The sequence below is a fragment of the Sander lucioperca genome, chromosome 2 (assembly GCF_008315115.2).
Source record: "Sander lucioperca isolate FBNREF2018 chromosome 2, SLUC_FBN_1.2, whole genome shotgun sequence".
Taxonomy (NCBI): domain Eukaryota; kingdom Metazoa; phylum Chordata; class Actinopteri; order Perciformes; family Percidae; genus Sander; species Sander lucioperca.
This window is the reverse complement of record NC_050174.1, coordinates 45,761,117-45,780,403: the sequence shown is the minus strand read 5'-3', so window position 1 is coordinate 45,780,403 and position 19,287 is coordinate 45,761,117. Positions and strand designations below refer to the sequence as shown.

Genomic DNA, 19,287 nt, shown 5'->3' with positions numbered 1-19,287 from the left:
CACAGATGTTCGTTTTTGCAAAAAACTTTTAAAAATGTTATGGTTTTGGTGTTTTGTCTTATTTTGGTAATCTTCCTGTTTTTGTATTTTGCCTGCTGTTCCAGGACACCTTTTGTTTGTTGGATTTCATTAAAGTAAATCCTTGAGCTTACTTGTGTGTCTGCTGTCTCTGCACTTGGGTCCTACATTCCCTGAAACCTTGCCAAAAAATCTCTTAACATCATTGTTAGTGACGTTATTGTGCAAAATAAATATTTAAAGGTTATCATTTCAATAGGTTTCTCATTTCTGAATATACTGAAATCAAATCACCTCTCACATTTCTTAGACATCCTCTCACAACTTTCACAGCTGTTTGTGTTAAAGTCTTTAGCAAATCCCTTAGCATCCTCATCAGTGACCTATTGTCTATAAAATGCATATTTAAAGTTATCACTTCAATAGGTTTTTCATTTATGAATGTATATTCACATCAAATAACCTCAAATATTTTACAGACATCCTCTCACAACTTTAACAGCTATAAGTTTGTCAAAAAACTTTGTAAATCCCTAATTTGAGGTTTTTTACTTAGATAGCTTTTTCAGTATTTGCATTTATTTTGATGTAGAGTTTGCATGCTCATGGAGAACTAGATTGATTGCTTAACTCATTTAATTTACTGTTCTGATGGGGGTAGCCATCAATACATAAGGAGCCCCTCTGTAAGGTTGTCATGTCCTAAGCACGGCAGGTTAGCCTACTTTTTTTTTTAACAATGTGTTTATTGATTTTCAGTTTGCAAATCACATCAAGTTATGCAGTGTACAACAGTTATACAGAACACAGCAAACATTTTCACAATGTTCTCCCTCCCATCACCCCAACCCACCCACTGGATACGAACATAGAAAATACATATAACACATGTATAATACAACATATAAAAGTTAAATAAGATAAAGGAAAAAATAAATAAATAATTATAATAAAATAAGAATACAATTAAAATTAAAGCAGCGTTGGACGGGCCCTCGCTCCTCTGCGCGCGTTGGGGTTACTGGCGGACGCCACTCCTTGTGACTTGTCCATTTGCACGGCACTCAGACACTGAAAATCGTCACCAATGAAAAGGGAACTCCCTGCTGAGTTCAACGATACCTCACACAAGAGTCTACGTCATACAGTTCATTAGCAGTGAAAGGGGGCGTGGCTACAATATAGGGGGCGGGCCAAACCATGACCAATGAAAATGGGAACTCTCTGTTGAGTTCAATGATACCTCACACAATAGTGTACAAGAAATGGGTCATTAGTTATTAAAGGGGGCGTGGCTTAAGCATATGGGGCGGGGCAAATCGTCACCAATGGAAAGGGAACTCTATGCTGAGTTCAATGATACCTCACACAAGACTCTACTTTAAATAGGTCACCAGTTATGAAAGGGGGCGTGGCATGAAAAAGCAGGTCTCGTGGACCAAACTATTTACTTTTTCAGAGAAATTTGCTTGTCGGCGGCTAATGGAGTGGTGGCTAATGGAGCAACTGACGTGAACACGTTCTCTAATATGGAGGAATAATCAACTGGGTCTTGGAGAAGCAGCTAAGTGTGCTTAAATCAGTGATCTACAGGGCAGTGAAAGGAGTGCTGACTGAAATTAATGCCTCGCAGCAACACATCGAGGCAGAACCTGAGATGCAGGAAATCATGGTATGTGAACCGGACCAATCTGACTGTGTCACATTTACGATCTAGCGGCTACGGATGCCTGAAGGGATACAAAACGAGCTGCACGCTGAACGCAATTCGGACGTGTTCATCTGCCACGCTGCCCTGGGAGCGACCCACGGAGAGAGAGAGTTCGCCTTCGCTGCAGCCGCGCAGCCGGGTGTTTTCTGGCTGGAATTAGAAGAGGAGGATACGCTATATGCACGGATCACCCGGTGCCACGAGGAACCGGAGGGCGGCGGTTGGACTTTGCGTTTGATGCCGGGGCCGCGACTGGAGGTGGACTAACGGTATTTGGGCAACTGTACCGAGTTTGACTGGAGGATGCTGTGTGTACGTTTTGGATCCAACCATTGAAGGGACATCTAACCAGACTGTAAAAAAATGATGAATGCTGGCTACTCAGTCTACAATCTATACTTTTGAGGACACTTAATCGGGCTGAAAAAAAGGTAACATGATGCATCCTGAGGACGCGCTATGTAAGTTTCATAACTAAGCTTTAAAGGGAAACTTAACCAGACTGAAAATGCATGATAAATACTGGCTGGTAATCCTGAGGATACTGTATGTAAGTTTTGAAGCCAAGCTTTAAAGGGACACTTAACCAGACTGAAAATACATGATAAATGCTGGCTGGACAGTCCGTGTTAACACGGACTGGTTTTTATACCATTGTTATTATACCATTGTTTTTATATATTTTAAATGTGTAACACCACTTGAGCTACGGTGAAACGTTTCGTGTATATGGTTGAAATGACAATAAAATACACTTGAGTTGAGTTGAATGCCTCACTGTCTGTCTATGTCTGTAAGCGGTAGGCATGGCTTGGGAGTGGACTCATAAAGCAGCGAAGCAAGTGCATTCTGGGATTTGGTGTCATGAGCAAAAAGCACATTTTCTGGCTTTTCTCGACCTAGAAGGCACCAATTAAAAAAAAAAAATCACATTTCTACTACATAAGTGACCCAATTTAAAGATATATTCATCTTTCCAACGGTGAAATATCCCTTTAAGGCCTCCTCTGTCATATGGTAGGTATAATAAAGATAGACGCAGTGTAGGATGTTTATTTTGCAAAATAAAGTTGGTAAACAATTTCTTAATTCTAGTAAACAAAGATGAGGGAGTGGGCAGGGGGATATTCTGGAATAGATAGAGAAATTTAGGAAGTATGTTCAATTTAAGAATATTTATCCTGCCGATCATTGAGAGAGGTAAAGATGTCTACCATTCTATTGATGAGGTAGCGGCTTCCATAATCGGGTCATAATTAATCTGAGCAATCTTATTCACCTCAGGAACAATTTTTATACCCAAATATGTGAAATTATCCGTTGGTTTAAAGGTAAAGGCATAAACATGGTGGACGAGCAGGCGAGCAGTCTCCAAGGACTTAGTTTGGCAATCATGCTAATGAATACAATTATTTTTTCAGCAGACGTCTTAGTTACAACACGATTGAGCTAGCAAAACTGTTTTGTGTTTATGTGCGGGCTAGATTTATGTAGGTTGGGAAATCCCATAGTTTCAACACGATTAAGCTAGAAAAGCAGTTTTGTGTTTAAATATGTGCAGGGGATTTATTCAGTTTGGGAAATCACACGGTCTCTACAAAGCTATAGCTCAAATTGGCTGGCTGACTAAACAAGGAGGGACTAGAAATCCTGTCTGTTTTTTTTGTAATTCAGGAGCGAATTGCTCCATAATATGAATACAGATTGATTATCACTTATTTTGTTGGTAACCGTTGTTGTATAATCGCATTATTACACTATAGGGTACACTTCAGTGATGCTTATGGACCCCGGATTTAAATAAATGTTTTATGATTTCAGAAAAGGGGGGGGTTACCAATATTTTATTGTAATCCTAATTTATCTTCTTGCCAAATTTCATATCTATAAATGCAGCTTTAGAAATATAGAAGAAAACAAAGATTTATAATAAAATATTGGTTACCTAAATTTTAGATAATATCAGATCCCCTTCTAATGGGAGGCATGAAAACCTTTTTTATTGTAGCCTACCTGACATATGTTTTTATGTTAAACTGTCATGAATTTGCAAATAAAGCATTAATAAAAAAGATTGTAAAGCCATCGCAAGTTACATCAAATAAACAATATATGTTAACATCAGGAATACAACAATAACATCCACACATCTGCCAACTATAGGCTATATATGGCTATCGTTAATTTAAGAGTTTAAACGGCTTTCAATTGATTGTAACATGCTCAATTCGCGATTCATATTTTTGACCCTCTGAATTTACCACCACTGGACACGCCCAGAGACATTAGACGGGAGGTATGAGACAGGAGTTCTCCAGGCTGCAGCCATACACTCTTGAACTTAACACAAACCAAAATACACACGCAAACATTCATATCCCGGGCAATATATTAAACTCCCAGTTCCTTACAACGAGAGCTAACATGCAGGACCATAGCCCCCAATTGTTGAACGTGTTAAACTAACTGGGCTTGTTAAAACCACCAAGACCACCGCTACTAAAGGTTAGCCTAGCCGGTAACAAAACAAAACCTCCAAGTGGCCTTATTACATCATACCAAGGGCTGAGGGGAAGTGAAGGAGGGCATGTTGAAACACTAATGAAATGCAGCCCGTCACCAGTAAGGTTCTATGTGGAAAAAATAAGTGAGGTCCCCATGGCGACCAACACAACTCAGCAAAGATTGTTCTTGCTCGGGCTTTAACTTCTGGATATTCGGCAGCGTTGCTGCCACAATGGACCGAATGGCTTCGCTCGCATCTTTCTAGTGCACGTCCTCAATGTCATCGTTCTCAGACACTCCCTCTGTTCGCTGATTGGACCTACAAATATTTGACCGGAGAAAACCTAAGAATATACCGCAAACCCAGATGGAGTACTGAAGGGAAATGAAAATTGAGCGGAAGTAAGTAGGAGGGCGGAGCCAGGCTATTTCTTTCCTGCATTCTGTTAAAATTTTCTACATCAACTTTTGCTTGCTGTCACTTGCCTCAAGCAGAGATGAGGAGCGAGCTCCAGAGGTCTGGACAGCTACACTTCTGTTTTACTTTCATATTTTCAAAGTTGTAGTTTCAGCCCCAAACGATGCTGATTCAAGTGACATCACTTGAGGCAATTTGTATGACTTCACACAACTAGCTCTGAAACCACAAGTTAAGTTTAACTTTTGCCATATCATTTATGATATATTTTTAGTATTATAGTTATATTAGTTGTAGTTTTGGCTATCCTTCCATGCCAGGGCGTAAATGAAAGACGGTAGCAATACAGAAGAAAAACATGATAGAGAGGAGAGAGAATGGCAGGAGAGGGAGAGGAAGGAGAGACAAAGATGAGTGCAAGGGAGATTAAGGTAGAGAAAAAGGATTGCAGAGAAAGAAAATTCAATACAAGCATGTTTTATTTCATTACAAGTAAACTCAGCATGCTTTACATTACATGCATGTGAAAATACCCATACATTTGGCAGGCAGAATCCCAGCTCATCAAATTCAATGATTTAGTCTGTGTATGACATGCTGCAAAGTCCTTTCAATGCATGGGGAAAAAATGTGGTACCAACTAGCCTCGCTTTGCCAGACCTTCCGCCGCAGTGCTGCTGAGGTCTGGCTAGTCCACACAGCATTCCAGGATGGGAGAAAAACGTGCTCTGGTTTATTGCCATTTCTTTAAACCAACCACAATCAACATGGGCGGTGCTTAGCACCGGGCAGAGCCACTGTGCCTCTGCAAAATAGCCTCAGGAAGGAACTTGTTTTGGTCGAACATGTACGTTCAAAAGTTTTAGTCGTGCAACAGAAAACTCAGATTGGACAGATAGTCTAGCTAGCTGTCTGGATTTACCCTGCAGAGATCAGAGGAGCAGTTAACCATAGTCCTCATAAATCCACCGGAGTTTAAAATTCCGACACAAAGGAAGAGGAAGGTAACGGACATCCGGCCGAGAAGAAGGACATACAGCGGAATTTCCGGCGGCAACAGAGCAATCCCGGAAGTGGAACGTCGTGGATATAGACTAGTTACCAACATGCCCTCTTCTTTTTTGAAAAAGAAGAGGGCATTCTCATAAACAGGTTGATATGATATCGTACAAAAACTCATGCACACCTAATCTCACACAGCCTAGTCTCATGACGAACAGTGGTGCTACAATCAATCAAATTGGATCATTGATATGCATCGTGTAGAACTGCTTATATGTATACACTAACATACTCGCTATTTCAAATCAGATTTGAGTGAAAATGATATATGTCCCTCACAGTTTATAGTGGTCACAAAAGGCAGTGGCTCTGTGTGTGTGTGTGTGTGTGTGTGTGTGTGTGTGTGTGTGTGTGTGTGTGTGTGTGTGTGTGTGTGTGTGTGTGTGTGCGTGCGTGCGTGCGTGCGTGCGTGTGTGTGGTTTGGAGTGTGGAAAGAAGGCTGGCAGAGGAAATGCTTGACTCAGATGACTTAACACAAGAAATGAGTTGGGTTTCTGAATTTAAACTCAATCCAGTCCATGCAAACTGTCTTCCAGGCTGGCCAATGATCCTGAGGGATTTAGAGACATGAAAAGATTTCAGAATTCCAAATGTTATTTCTGACCTTTCGATTGATTGGCTTTCAGTAGCTTAGCCTGAATGTTGCCCTACCTCCCGTTGAATATTTGAACTAAATTATTTGTGAAGGATGTGAGACTCTTTAATGAGCTGCTGCTAACCTAATGACCCTCAGAATGTGCATAGGGGTGACAGATTTAAGTCCTTCAACAAAGATCAATGAATATGCTGATGAGTTAGAGAAGCCTTTGGAAAGATGAGCTCTGTGGATCTTACAGAGCAGTGCATGATCATGTATTCCTTTCTCTGCACTTTTGCACTTATTCTTGTTCATGATCCTATGGAAGATGTAATCCCAGCCTACATTGGAGATACACAACCCTTCCATCATAGGGCAGTGCATGATAACATAATATTCTGTCTTTTTGATTGGACCTCTCCATTGGTCCTCTCCATTATAAGCTCAGAGGTCAGGTCATCCACTGTCATGAACAGTTAACACCAGTCCATAGTGCCAAGGAAACGGCACTCTCTGTGTGTTGCTGTTCTCACACTCTGTTTGCTTCCGGAAAGAACAACAAACTTCGAGCTAGCATGCTACATGCTGAAAAATGGCAAGTTTTGAAGAACTTTTGGATCCTGCAACAAGACAGGCCTGCTTGGTTCTTTCAGGGAGTGGTTGTATGCTGTGAACAAAGTAGACTACACATGGTGATACACTGGTAAGAGCAAAATACGTTTAACCATGTATCCAGCTAATTTAAATAGCTCACATTACTGTAGGTTGCAAGAGCAGAGTGCAGTGTATCATCCGCTCTGCTGAGAAGGTGATTGGCTGCAATCTGCCGTCTCTACAGGACTTGTAGCCTCCAGGACGAGGAGGCGGGCAGGAAAGATTGTAGCTGATCCCTCTCACCCCGGACATAAACTGTTTGAAACCCTCCCCTCTGACAGAAGGCTGCGGTCTATCAGACCTCACGCCACAAAACCTGCTGTTAGCCTCATTAACAAGGCCCCGGACCCCCACTGACATTGACTCTTAAACCCCCCACACCAAGTTACTACACTACATTAACCTCCATCCTGGACTATACACCTGCCCATTGCACATGCTATATGTTTGCACATTCTGCACTCAATCCATTCAACCTGTTTTTTCTTTAACAGCTTTTTTTGTATGTATTTATTTCTGTATTTATTTTTTTTATTTCATATTATATGTGTGTGTGTATGTATATATTGTATAGATATGTGTTACTTACTTGGCAATAAAACCTTTTCTGATTCTGATTTCTGTATTGTGTAAACAGTTAACTTTATTTAATATTGTATGTGGCATTTTCTTTTGCGGGGAGCAAATGTGCCACCAAAACAAGTTCCTTCCTGAGACCATTTTGCAGAGGCACTGTCGCTGCATCCAGAGTTTAGCGCCACCCAAGACAATTATGATTGGTTTAAAGAAATGCAAACAACCCAGTGCATTCTTTTCTCCTATCCAAGAATGTATGTGTGGACTAGCCAGACCTTACTCCACAGCACTGTGGAGATAGGTCTGGCAATGAGAGACAAACTTGTTTTTAGCTAAATTCTGTGTATATGTACACTATTACACACCATTAAAGCTATTTTGATTCTGAAGGACTCCAGTAATTCATCAAAAGTAACGACTGATGTGACTCATTGCTGATCTATATTATCTCTGCAAAACACACAATGGAGTGTACAAAGCGGTGAGGTTGCACGTCACCTTGACTTGAAGCATTGCACCACAGCTACGTAAATGTACCTCTCTCCAGGACTGAGCAAATCAGGAGGAAGTAAAACTACTGATTCCAATAAAAATAAGGACATAAACCAACTTCTAAAATGGGAATCTGAGAAGAATAAACAATTTTGCTGATAATCACTTGGTTAAACACATGGCCAGCTTTGTAAGTGTGTAAACCTATTTGTGAATGCAACAGTAATGTCACAAGCATGCCAAATATATCCAACAAGTGGTGGCAACAACTGATGCAACCTGAAGAAAGAGGGATTAGCTGTGCATGAGTCTAGAAGTAATGCATTACAACTACTATTAGTAACTGATTTCTCTACTTGAACTTCTCCAAAGCATGTTTTTCTCTCTTTTAAGTTTGTTTTGACTCATGAGTATTCTGGTGCAACAAGATTTACATTACTTTTAACAAACCTGATTGGCTGTATCTGTATATTACTACTATGAACCCATTTCATCTTTGTCTTCTGACCTCAATGTCAAATGCTGGCTGCTTTTGAATGTTGGAATTGGTATATATTGTTATGGGGTTTAATATTTCATAAACAATAAACTTCGAAACAATAAATGTAAACAGTATTATAGTTAAACAAAACAAAAATATGTTACAAATGAACTGCAGCAGCGAAATCCAATTAAATAATGAGTATGTGTGCACTTCCCCTTTAAGAATGTAGTCAAAACAAAGCCTGGACTGGTCGGCCGTACGGAAGTGGTTTTGTTTCGGTTGTTACATACAATAGCATGTGAGAAATGAAGGCTGCTACATATTTAAAATTCAGTTAACGTTAGCTGTCTTAAAAGCGTTTTATTTTTTTTTATTTCATTAACAATATTTGATGTTTCATTATTATTATTATTTTGATATTGCCTGAACTAAACAAAGGATAGCTAGCTAGCTTGTTAGCTAGCTTTATTAATGTCAGCAGCCATGCCGTCCTACTCTGAATTGAGGAAAACCAACCACTTCTACTACTTCATCAAATTTACCTTAAATATCTACTCAATGCTCTTCTCGGTAAGTTCCCGGGCTCTTTATTGACATCAGCATTTTATACCATAGTAAGATTGAGCAGCAACTGTGTTTGCTAATTGTAGCAGACGCGAGCCACCCAATAGCATCAACGAGCCTTCTCTCCAAACTTCGTTCAAAACACTTGAGTTTAAATGTGCTTATCTACTCCAGTCACATGCACACGTTTAGAACATAACATCAGGCATATTTAGAGTCTATACGATCTACTGTGCAAGTCGGCATGTACCCCGAATGACGACCACGAATCTTTAGGATTACAATTTCAATTTATAACCCAATTTCCCATCAAACACTAGCTAGCAGAGCTAGCGAAGTTCCACCTAATATCGTTACAGCGTGAGACGTAGTATTATGAGATTTTATTAAAATAAATTGCCGCGTGTTGGATAGGACGCATTCCGTTTTTACCAGGAGACTATTATAATTATAAGATACGTTATACATTATGATAACAACTTTGCATTTTTGTTGTTGAGCAATGTAATATTAAGTTGCCATATTTTCTAATGGGATTTGGTTTGGGATTCTCTGGATACTAGCTAGCTGGTAAATAGTTAGCTTGCAAGATCTACACATCACTTCAAGCACCATGCATCCTCCTACATTTTAATCTGTTAATACAATAGTTTTGGGCTATCTTATATTAAAACGATAAACTACTGAGATGTTAATATTTGCATTTGGTATTGAGACAATACACCGCGACCACTGGCTAGCAAACAGCACGGTGGTGCAGGGCGTTGGATCCAGTTAAAGGGACGATAATGTGGGTAAATAGTTTTTGCCGTCAGAAAATAGTAGCAGGCTGAAAGGCGCTGTTGTTGGTCATTCAACCAATCCAGGCACATATTATACATCTTTAAACATGTAAAGTGTTTTTGTAAAGAGAGAATATTATTCCAAACTCAGTTTAGGAGCATTCTGGTTTAAGGTGAGCCAACAAACTTAGCCTACATTTATTTTAGTTCAGTTTCTCTGTTCGTCACTGCCCACACTGTTGTTTTTTGATGCTAATATAAGATTGTGGCAGATGAAACAAATTTAAATATCTATCTATAAATTGCAGGTGTGTGTGTGTGTGTGTGTGTGTGTGTGTGTTGCATATCTCTCGAACTGTTAGTCTGATGGATTTCAAACTTGACAGGTGTCTTGCTACGGGCACGAGTAAAGGTGCCAAGTTTGACGTTGTTTGGATTAGAAATGCAAAAGATATCATTAAATATATATATATCGGTAAAAGAAGCACACATTGGCTTTTGCCGCTCTAGCCGCTGGCCACTCCCCCTCTCACACTGCACAGTGAGTGAGCACTATGGCAGCTAAAATGTGACATACACCTCAGACACACAAAAATGTGCAAAGTAGCACTACTTCGGACTGTCTTTGACTTTGAATAAACAAACGACAATTCCGGAATTTAAGGACGTTTCACAATCCCAAACATGCAAAGCACAACCAGCTACAGACAACAAGTGGCAGACAGAGCGTGATGCCACTTATAGGCAGGCTACCAGACACTGTTTTTGAGTCCCATCGTCGTCCGTGTTTGGGGGCGTGTTTGGTGGGAAGGTAACCTGCACGCCACACGCAGACGTGCAGAACGCATTACAACCTTAATACATCCATGTTTACAACAGCGAGGGGGGGTTACCGCCTTTGACTCTTTTCCTGCTTCCTGCTGAAAGGAACATCGCGACTGTTGTGTGGAATAAGGTTGGCGAAAAAAAGGCGCTACGTTTTTCCGTGTCTATTTTTTCGCTTATAGGAAACTCAACAAAAAGCCATTTGCCAACACTAAATATCAAACAAAAGCCAGACACTATATAATATTAAGTTTCTGTGAGCTGTAGCCTACATTCACCACTTCTAACCAGAGGCAGAACATAATGTAATCTCGGAGATTAATCCTTCACAGCTCTGTGCAATGTGAGAAAATCTCAGAGCTGAACTGGGCAGACACAGCACTTTTCATCAGATTCAGCCCTGGTTAATTAAGTCTACTGCTAACTAATAACATTACCGTTGCCAAAATACCCCCGCGAATCAAATCCCCTACTTCACTGCTAACTGTCAAGCCACTAAACCTGTATGGAAATGAACACCTCTGCTGAAATGTTAAATTCCTTCACGATCATACGACACAAGACAACACCGTCTCTCTCTCTCTCTGTCTCTCTCTACACACACACACACACACACACACACACACACACACACACAGAGAGAGAGTCTGGTTCTGGTGATGAACGCAGATATGTGCAATATCACATTGTTGTGTGATATTTTGTGATTACATTCTGGATCTGTAACGTTCTGTCAGCTAAATCAGTAGTAGTAGGGTATACAGTGGAGTTGCATATGAAGTGGTTTGGGGTCCTTCTGTAAGTAATTTTGGGGTACAATTTGGTTTTGATGAATACTACAAGCAGCAATACCACAGGCCAAGCAATCGGCCCATTCCAAACAGGCACATTTTCAACGGGCACTGCACTAGTTATTCAAATAAGCAAAGGTATGTTATGTTGAATGGGATAGCCAATGGAAGACACAGATTCAATCAAGTGTCACATCAAGCTTAGTATTTCAGTATTTCCTACACTTCATTACACAGTTACTTTTATTAAGCTACACGTATCTAAGAAAACTAAAATAAATCAATTTAGTACACTTTGGTTGTGGTTGGAGAGTTTTTCTATGCAACCAGGTGCTTCGGCAGTTAAATAGATAAGCTACTCATAGACAGAACTTTGATTGCACTTTTGTTTTTTAAAGTGCCAGGGTTTAATTTGGGATCCAACAGCCACGTAAAATGCTGGACAAGCCTTGCCAGGCCATTAAGAAGTAAAGATAAGTTATCCTCAGCCTTCATCGGCCCACTTACAAACCCCTTTGTTTTGTTCCTCCATCTTACTCCTACAACACTTTTATCTCCAGGAACATTGTTGGAATAATGTTCAATTTGCACCATCGCAAATCTGCCCGACTGTCTGCGTTTGTCAAATATATGTACACCCTGAAGCGCATTATTGAATATGACTCCAAAACATCAGTAGTTTAATTCCATTAGCACTCCAGAGTCCCTTTTATATGATCTGTTGCTCCCATGTACTATCTCTCCCTCTTACTGCTGGGATTTAGGACAGTGTGGCCCAGCTTAGCTCAACAGACAAAAGCTCCTCTAGCCCCAAGCTAACTGTGTAGGCTTAATGGACCTTTTTCACAGCAGACATTTTGACTTGTCATAGTAGGAAAAGCACAGCTGAAATTGATAACCTTAACGATGGCTCAATTCCATCAAGTGTCCCAGTAAGCTATTTCAGTGAGTCAGCATGCACAATACCAGGGCCTCTCCTAAGTGGAATGCAGCCATCATTAATGGTTTGGAATACACCTGTGCTTTTCCTACTATGACATGTCAACATGTCTGCTGTGAAAAAGGTCTATTAAAGCTATCGTTGCTGTGGTGATCAATGTTGGGAGTAACGCGTCACAGAAGTAATGCAATTACAGTAATGTATTCCTTTTTGCTGTAAAACAGTAATATACTCCGTGCAACACAGACACTCCTGTTCGGTGGCCATAGCTTCACAATGTCCGCAGGTACACCACCAGTTTCCTGAAGTACGAGGCTGTGTACATTGACTACCGGTAGCTCTCTCTCTCTGGTAGCCCTTTCACGGAGCTCCCGCAGCTCTTCGTTCAATAAACTGTCTGTACACTTACAAAGTTCTCAATGCTTCGGTTAACATTTAGGGACCCTCATTATGCTACCGTTGAAGTTTGGTGATATTTTGAGCCTTTTTAGTGGTATAAATAGTGATTTGTTTTTACTTTCCCTGTGCCCCGAATACTAGCATTGTAAGCTAATCAGCGGTCCGCACTAGCTTCTTTCAAGCTACAAATGCATTTGATTAGCATGAAAACATGTCCCAGAGAGCGACAGAGTGGGTACACATCTGTTAATAACCCCTAGGTTCGCTTTGCGCCGAAATTGTCCTTTTACTATGCACTTAAAAAGTTCTGAAATGCAAAATAATAGAATTTTAATCATGTGATAAAACATGTGATTAATCGTCATTAAGAAAAAATTAATCGTATAACAGCCCTAATTTTATTACAACATTTAGTGGTGTTTTTTTTTTTTTTTTTTTTTTCGAAACATTTCTTCACAGGAAAAAAAAAAAGCTGTGAGTATTTCCTGTTGCTGTATTCGATGGTTGAGATGACTGCAGAGACATATACATTTGTGAGATGGACATTATTTTCAGGAGTTTTTACGCTGCGTTGAAGCGAGCTGTCCCGTCACTGTTCCTGTGGTCAGAGCCAGAACCAGAGACGGTACTGACAAAATCTGTGTCCCAACAGGTGACGGTACGTCAGCGCGGACAGCAGTGTGTCCGAGCTGCTGACAGATAGAAACATGTCGGGAATTAATGTTTAGGCTTGCTATACGTAAATACCATTGCATTTTATCAGCGGTGGAAGGTAACTATGCCGTACTTTAATACAACTGTAAGGTACTTTTGAGTATTATCATTTTCTCCTATTCCCCTAATTCATAAGCTACCTGCCAAGTCAAACTTCCGCTGTTATTTTGGTGAAAGTAACTCAAAGGTAATGCAAAAGTAGTGTAACGCATTACAATTTGGAGACAGTAATATTGTAATAACTAATTACTCTCAAATGACAGTAACTAGTAATCTATAATGTATTACATTTTGGAAGTAACTTGCCCAACACTGGTGGTGATGTTAAGTTTGGTTAGTGTAATTTAGGGGGAATTCTTATGACAGGAATAAAGCTGTGTCAAGTGGGAATTACTCTGCCTCATCCAGTGGAATTTGAAAAGGTCTGGCTGATTCTATTTTCTGTTTTTCACTCAAGGTTAGTTACAATCATACTGTATCTTTCACATCATACTACACTAACATGCAGTTACATTTAGCATTGTATTTGAGTGTTAAAAGAATGATTGCTAGGTTCAAAAGCCATCCTTACTGTAAAGCAGGTTTGGACACATAGTATGTGGGGTTAGGCTTTTTCCTGGCCTGGGTCCATGTGTCTCTGCACAGTGTCACTGTTTAGCAGTCGTGGGCACTGTTAGAACCCATCGTGATCTAGCTAACAAACCCTTAGACTGCAAGGCATCCCATCTTTCCAGTGTCCTGGGATGACTGATGCAATGCTAGAAATTCCATTCCATTTTTTTGGCATGGTATCGGATCCCTTTTTTTCTACAAAGTCTGCTACTTATTCTTATTTTTATTACTGCAGCAGTGAAGGTAGAAAGGCTGACTTTGGATGCGGGATCCCAGCCAAATGTATCTGCCAATGCTTTATGGAGGGTTGTGAGCAGTAAATAGAGTTGAAGTGGATGGACCCCACTCAAGGCAGATTGCCTCTGTTTCCAATTGAAAATCAATTGCAGGAAAGGAAATGCTGGTTGTAGCACATAAAGAAGGGTGCATGTACTCTATAGATATTTTACAGTTTTTAGCGTGCACAAAGGGTTAGACTTGGATACTCTTGCTAATCATTTTACAATAGGGCACCGGTGCCCGGTATCTACCGGACCAAATAGCAACGCGGATTACGGTGCCACTTAAATGTATGCGTTGCGCTCTGATGCTCCAAAACAGACATTAGAGGCAACAGAAACATCGCTGCATAAACACGCTAGTAAACACTAATAACACGTTACACAGCAGCTAACGTTAGCCTACCATTAGCTATAGTAGTAACTGGATTAAACACGGCTAAAATGCTGACAGCTAAACGGTGTAGTGTGACTGTATTTCACTGTAGAGGATTCCGGAGCTTGAAGAGCCACCCATATCATTAAGGTCTCCTGTTTGGGAACACTTCAGTTTCCCAGTGAAATACGTCAACGGACAAAGACTAGTCGATAAGACGAAAGCAGTGTGCCGACGTTGCTAACGCATTTAAAAAGGCATCACGCAAGTGTGAACATCACAACTACAAGGAAAAAAACGACCGTAATTCAAACAACCCGTTGGCATTTAAACAGACCTTTGCTGGTAATTCCGATCGGGCCAACGCAATAACGAAAGCAATTGGTGTTTTTATAGCAGCTGATCTACGACCATACTCGGTTGTTGACAAGCTGGGATTGATAATGCTGCACTGTAATCCATAGTTATTTATTTATATTTTTCATTATATTTTATGTGATATTGGTTTGAGACTGAGAGTATGGTATTTAGAGGAGAACTTTGCAGCAGTATTTTTCTTATTCTTTTTTTTATTTTATATATATTTTATTTATTATATTTTATTAAAAAGTGTTTTAAAAAGTGTAAACAAATTGTTAAAAAGTTTATAGTAATAAACAACCTGCAGTTTAATGTTTGCATTTCTTTCCCTTACTGTACCGAAAATGAACCGAACCATGACTTTAAAACCGAGGTACGTACCGAACCGTGATTTTTGCGTACCGTTACACCTCTACTGTGTACATATCGTCATCTCAGAGCGAAGGAACTACTCATCCCATAAACCACCGCGCACCACTGAATAAAGGAAGCTACGTTAGTTTAGCTAACAGCTGATTTGGCTAACCGCTAGCTGAGACAGCATGTAATAACTTTTTTAAAAGACCCTCAAAATAAAACCTGAAAATAACCGTTAACATATATAACTGCTGTTATGTCAGCTGTAGCCGGCTTTACCCAGTGTTAAGTTTGAGTTAACGTTATTTTAGACTGAATCTAGCTGTCAGCTAGCGGTTAGCCGAATTAGCTGTTAGCTAAACTAACGTTAGCTTCCCGGTGGAGGCTAGCCATAGGCTAGCGTGGAACAGATCGTGCAGGTCGTATGGATACGTAAAACAGTATTATCTTGCGCATGTGCAGAACGGATCGTGCAGGCAGAACGGATCGTGTACCGACAAACGGAATGAAGCATTTTAAATATCGCTTCACGTGAATTTGATCGTGGGAAGCCAAAATTGTGATCGTGATTAAAATTTGATTAATTGTGCAGCCCTAATTCAGGGATTGATAACATTCAATTTAAATTGAATCTCTCTCGTTGGTTGAGCCGGAGAGGAGGGGCCAACTTTAAATGCTGTGTGTTTACAAACCGTTGTCGATACTTACTACATATTTTACCTTAAGTATGAATGCATTAGTATGAACAATCTAATAGTGTAAGTAATAATAATGAGACAAGGGCTATTATTATGCTTAAAAAGTACTTTTACATATGATATTTGAAGTATGTTTGTATATTTTATATATGAATACTGTTTGTGTATGTTGTATTGACACGTTAACTTAGGTAAAGGATCTAGGTATTTCTTCTGCCACTGGCTAGATGCCAGTCTAAGTGTAAAGCAAGGTTGTGCACTGGGTGCCATCATGTTTGTGATGATGCAGTCATATTACACTGATTCCACATTTTGCCCCAATTATTCTATTTTCTGTGCCCCTAATCATCCTTTCACATTTTGTAGCCTTTACCCAACATGATGTGAGCACTCAGGGCAGCTTCAGCACATTTTGGGGTTTGTGTACTAGGAACAAATGTATTTAATGTATGTATGATAAGTACATCTTTTCATACCTGAAAGATCACTCATTTCATGAAATCTTGTGGAACCCCGTGATGTGGTAAGAATGACCCCTGAATCAACGGTACACAGGATAGTGTTAGCTGTAAAATCAGGGCAATAGTATTATTTAATGCAGACCCAACATATCTGAACAGAACATTTCCTGCCATGTGTTACAACTGGAACAATTTAATCCAACTGTAATTTAAATATAATCAAAGAATGACAGAGTGAAAGTGGGCAAGCTGATGTACTGATGTCAGTGACTTACCCATCAGGCTGTGGTTTTGTTAAACCAAACAGACTTAAACTCAAGTGGCAACAATTAAACACAATCAGTCCCTCATTACATTATTTTTTTTTTATTTAACATTTTTCAGTAGGGCTGGGTATCGTTAAAAAAATATTCGGTACCAATACCATGACTTCCATACCGGTTCCTGAATGATACTTTTTTCTATACCAGTTTTATGAAATCCATTAAAAAAATATATATATTACACATTATGGCACAAATCTTTTTACTCATTTTTCAGCTCCTACTACGTGAGCCTCGTTTCTGTGCGTAACATAGTTTTTCCTGCCTGCTTCTACGACATGTAACGTTAGACAGCCAATCACCAGCATTATCAGATCTTGGTAGAAGCATGCTGCGTGCCTATTGGCTCACTGACGCTGATGAGATTTACACCTTGAGTATAGAGCTCAACAGTCCTGCCCCTCCTCTGAGAGACCTTGGGTTCCGGAAGTAAATTTCCCATTCATTTCTCCCATTGACGTCTGGGAAAATCCATATATAAAGAGTTTTAGGCCATGCCTTAGGCTAACCAGATGGTACGTGACTCATAAACATACAACGTATCATTTTGAGTAAAAAAAACAACAGAAAATCCCCAAAAAGTCAAAGGTACAAGACTGTGCACTAGGGGTGTAACGGTACGTGTATTCGTACCGGACCGTTTCGGTACAGGGCTTTCGGTAAGGTGCACGTGTGCACCGAACGGCCGAACACAATCCTTTGTGTGCGGAACATAGGTCAATTTTCGTGTTTCCACACGAACATATTAAGTGGCGGAAGTCTCCGCGTTCAGCGCAAATCCCGCCCTGCAGCTGATTCTAAAGTTTTCATTGGTCATGTCAATATGTCAATCACTGTACAGACACCAAACACTGATCTCTAAACCTACCTGCTGTCACTGTAACCTAAACCAATGAAATCGACTGCAGGGCGGGATTTCCGCTGAAGTGGTTTGGGGAAAAATAAAAAAAAAAATAAAAATCACACACCGCCTGCTGTACAACAACATACACGGCACGCTTTAGCCCAGCCTCTCGCTAGCTAGCGTCATGGCCAATGCAGACAAGCCCATAGACAGTACGGACAAGCCGGAGCTTGAAGAGCCACCCATATCATTAAGGTCTCCTGTTTGGGAACACTTCAGTTTCCCAGTGAAATACGTCAACGGACAAAGACTAGTCGATAAGACGAAAGCAGTGTGCCGACGTTGCTAACGCATTTAAAAAGGCATCACGCAAGTGTGAACATCACAACTACAAGGAAAAAAACGACCGTAATTCAAACAACCCGTTGGCATTTAAACAGACCTTTGCTGGTAATTCCGATCGGGCCAACGCAATAACGAAAGCAATTGGTGTTTTTATAGCAGCTGATCTACGACCATACTCGGTTGTTGACAAGCTGGGATTGATAATGCTGCACTGTAATCCATAGTTATTTATTTATATTTTTCATTATATTTTATTATGTGATATTGGTTTGAGACTGAGAGTATGGTATTTAGAGGAGAACTTTGCAGCAGTATTTTTCTTCTTTTTTTTATTTTATATATATTTTATTTATTATATTTTATTAAAAAGTGTTTTAAAAAGTGTAAACAAATTGTTAAAAAGTTTATAGTAATAAACAACCTGCAGTTTAATGTTTGCATTTCTTTCCCTTACTGTACCGAAAATGAACCGAACCATGACTTTAAAACCGAGGTACGTACCGAACCGTGATTTTTGCGTACCGTTACACCTCTACTGTGTACATATCGTCATCTCAGAGCGAAGGAACTACTCATCCCATAAACCACCGCGCACCACTGAATAAAGGAAGCTACGTTAGTTTAGCTAACAGCTGATTTGGCTAACCGCTAGCTGAGACAGCATGTAATAACTTTTAAAAGACCCTCAAAATAAAACCTGAAAATAACCGTTAACATATATAACTGCTGTTATGTCAGCTGTAGCCGGCTTTACCCAGTGTTAAGTTTGAGTTAACGTTATTTTAGACTGAATCTAGCTGTCAGCTAGTGGTTAGCCGAATTAGCTGTTAGCTAAACTAACGTTAGCTTCCCGGCAGAGGCTAACGTCAGAAGCGTGGAACAGATCGTGATTCGTGCAGTGTTGTAAATCCTTGTGACGGATCGTGCAGGCAGCACAGATCGGGTACTGACACCCCCCCCCCCTCACCAGCATGAGTTCCGCCAATCGGAGGCATCACTGTGGGATGGGGGGTTTGTTCAGGATTTTGGGTAATGAAGTACTTATCCAAGACATTGCGAATAAAAGATATTTATCTCAAAACAAGGGTAGTGCCCCATGATTTGTGGCGTCTATATGAGCA

General features: G+C 40.1%; 1 protein-coding gene across 1 annotated transcript in view; it reads left to right on the top strand.

Annotated features, from left to right (window-relative positions):
• Positions 1 to 8,736: 8,736 nt before the first annotated feature.
• Positions 8,737 to 19,287, top strand: part of zgc:110329 (uncharacterized protein LOC550500 homolog) — a 26,985-nt gene continuing 16,434 nt past the window's right edge. Inside the window, exon 1 of the mRNA XM_031296556.2 lies at positions 8,737 to 9,067. Within this exon, the coding sequence (XP_031152416.1) occupies positions 8,969 to 9,067 (99 nt within the window). The 5' untranslated portion in view covers positions 8,737 to 8,968. The remainder of the gene's footprint in view (positions 9,068 to 19,287) is intronic.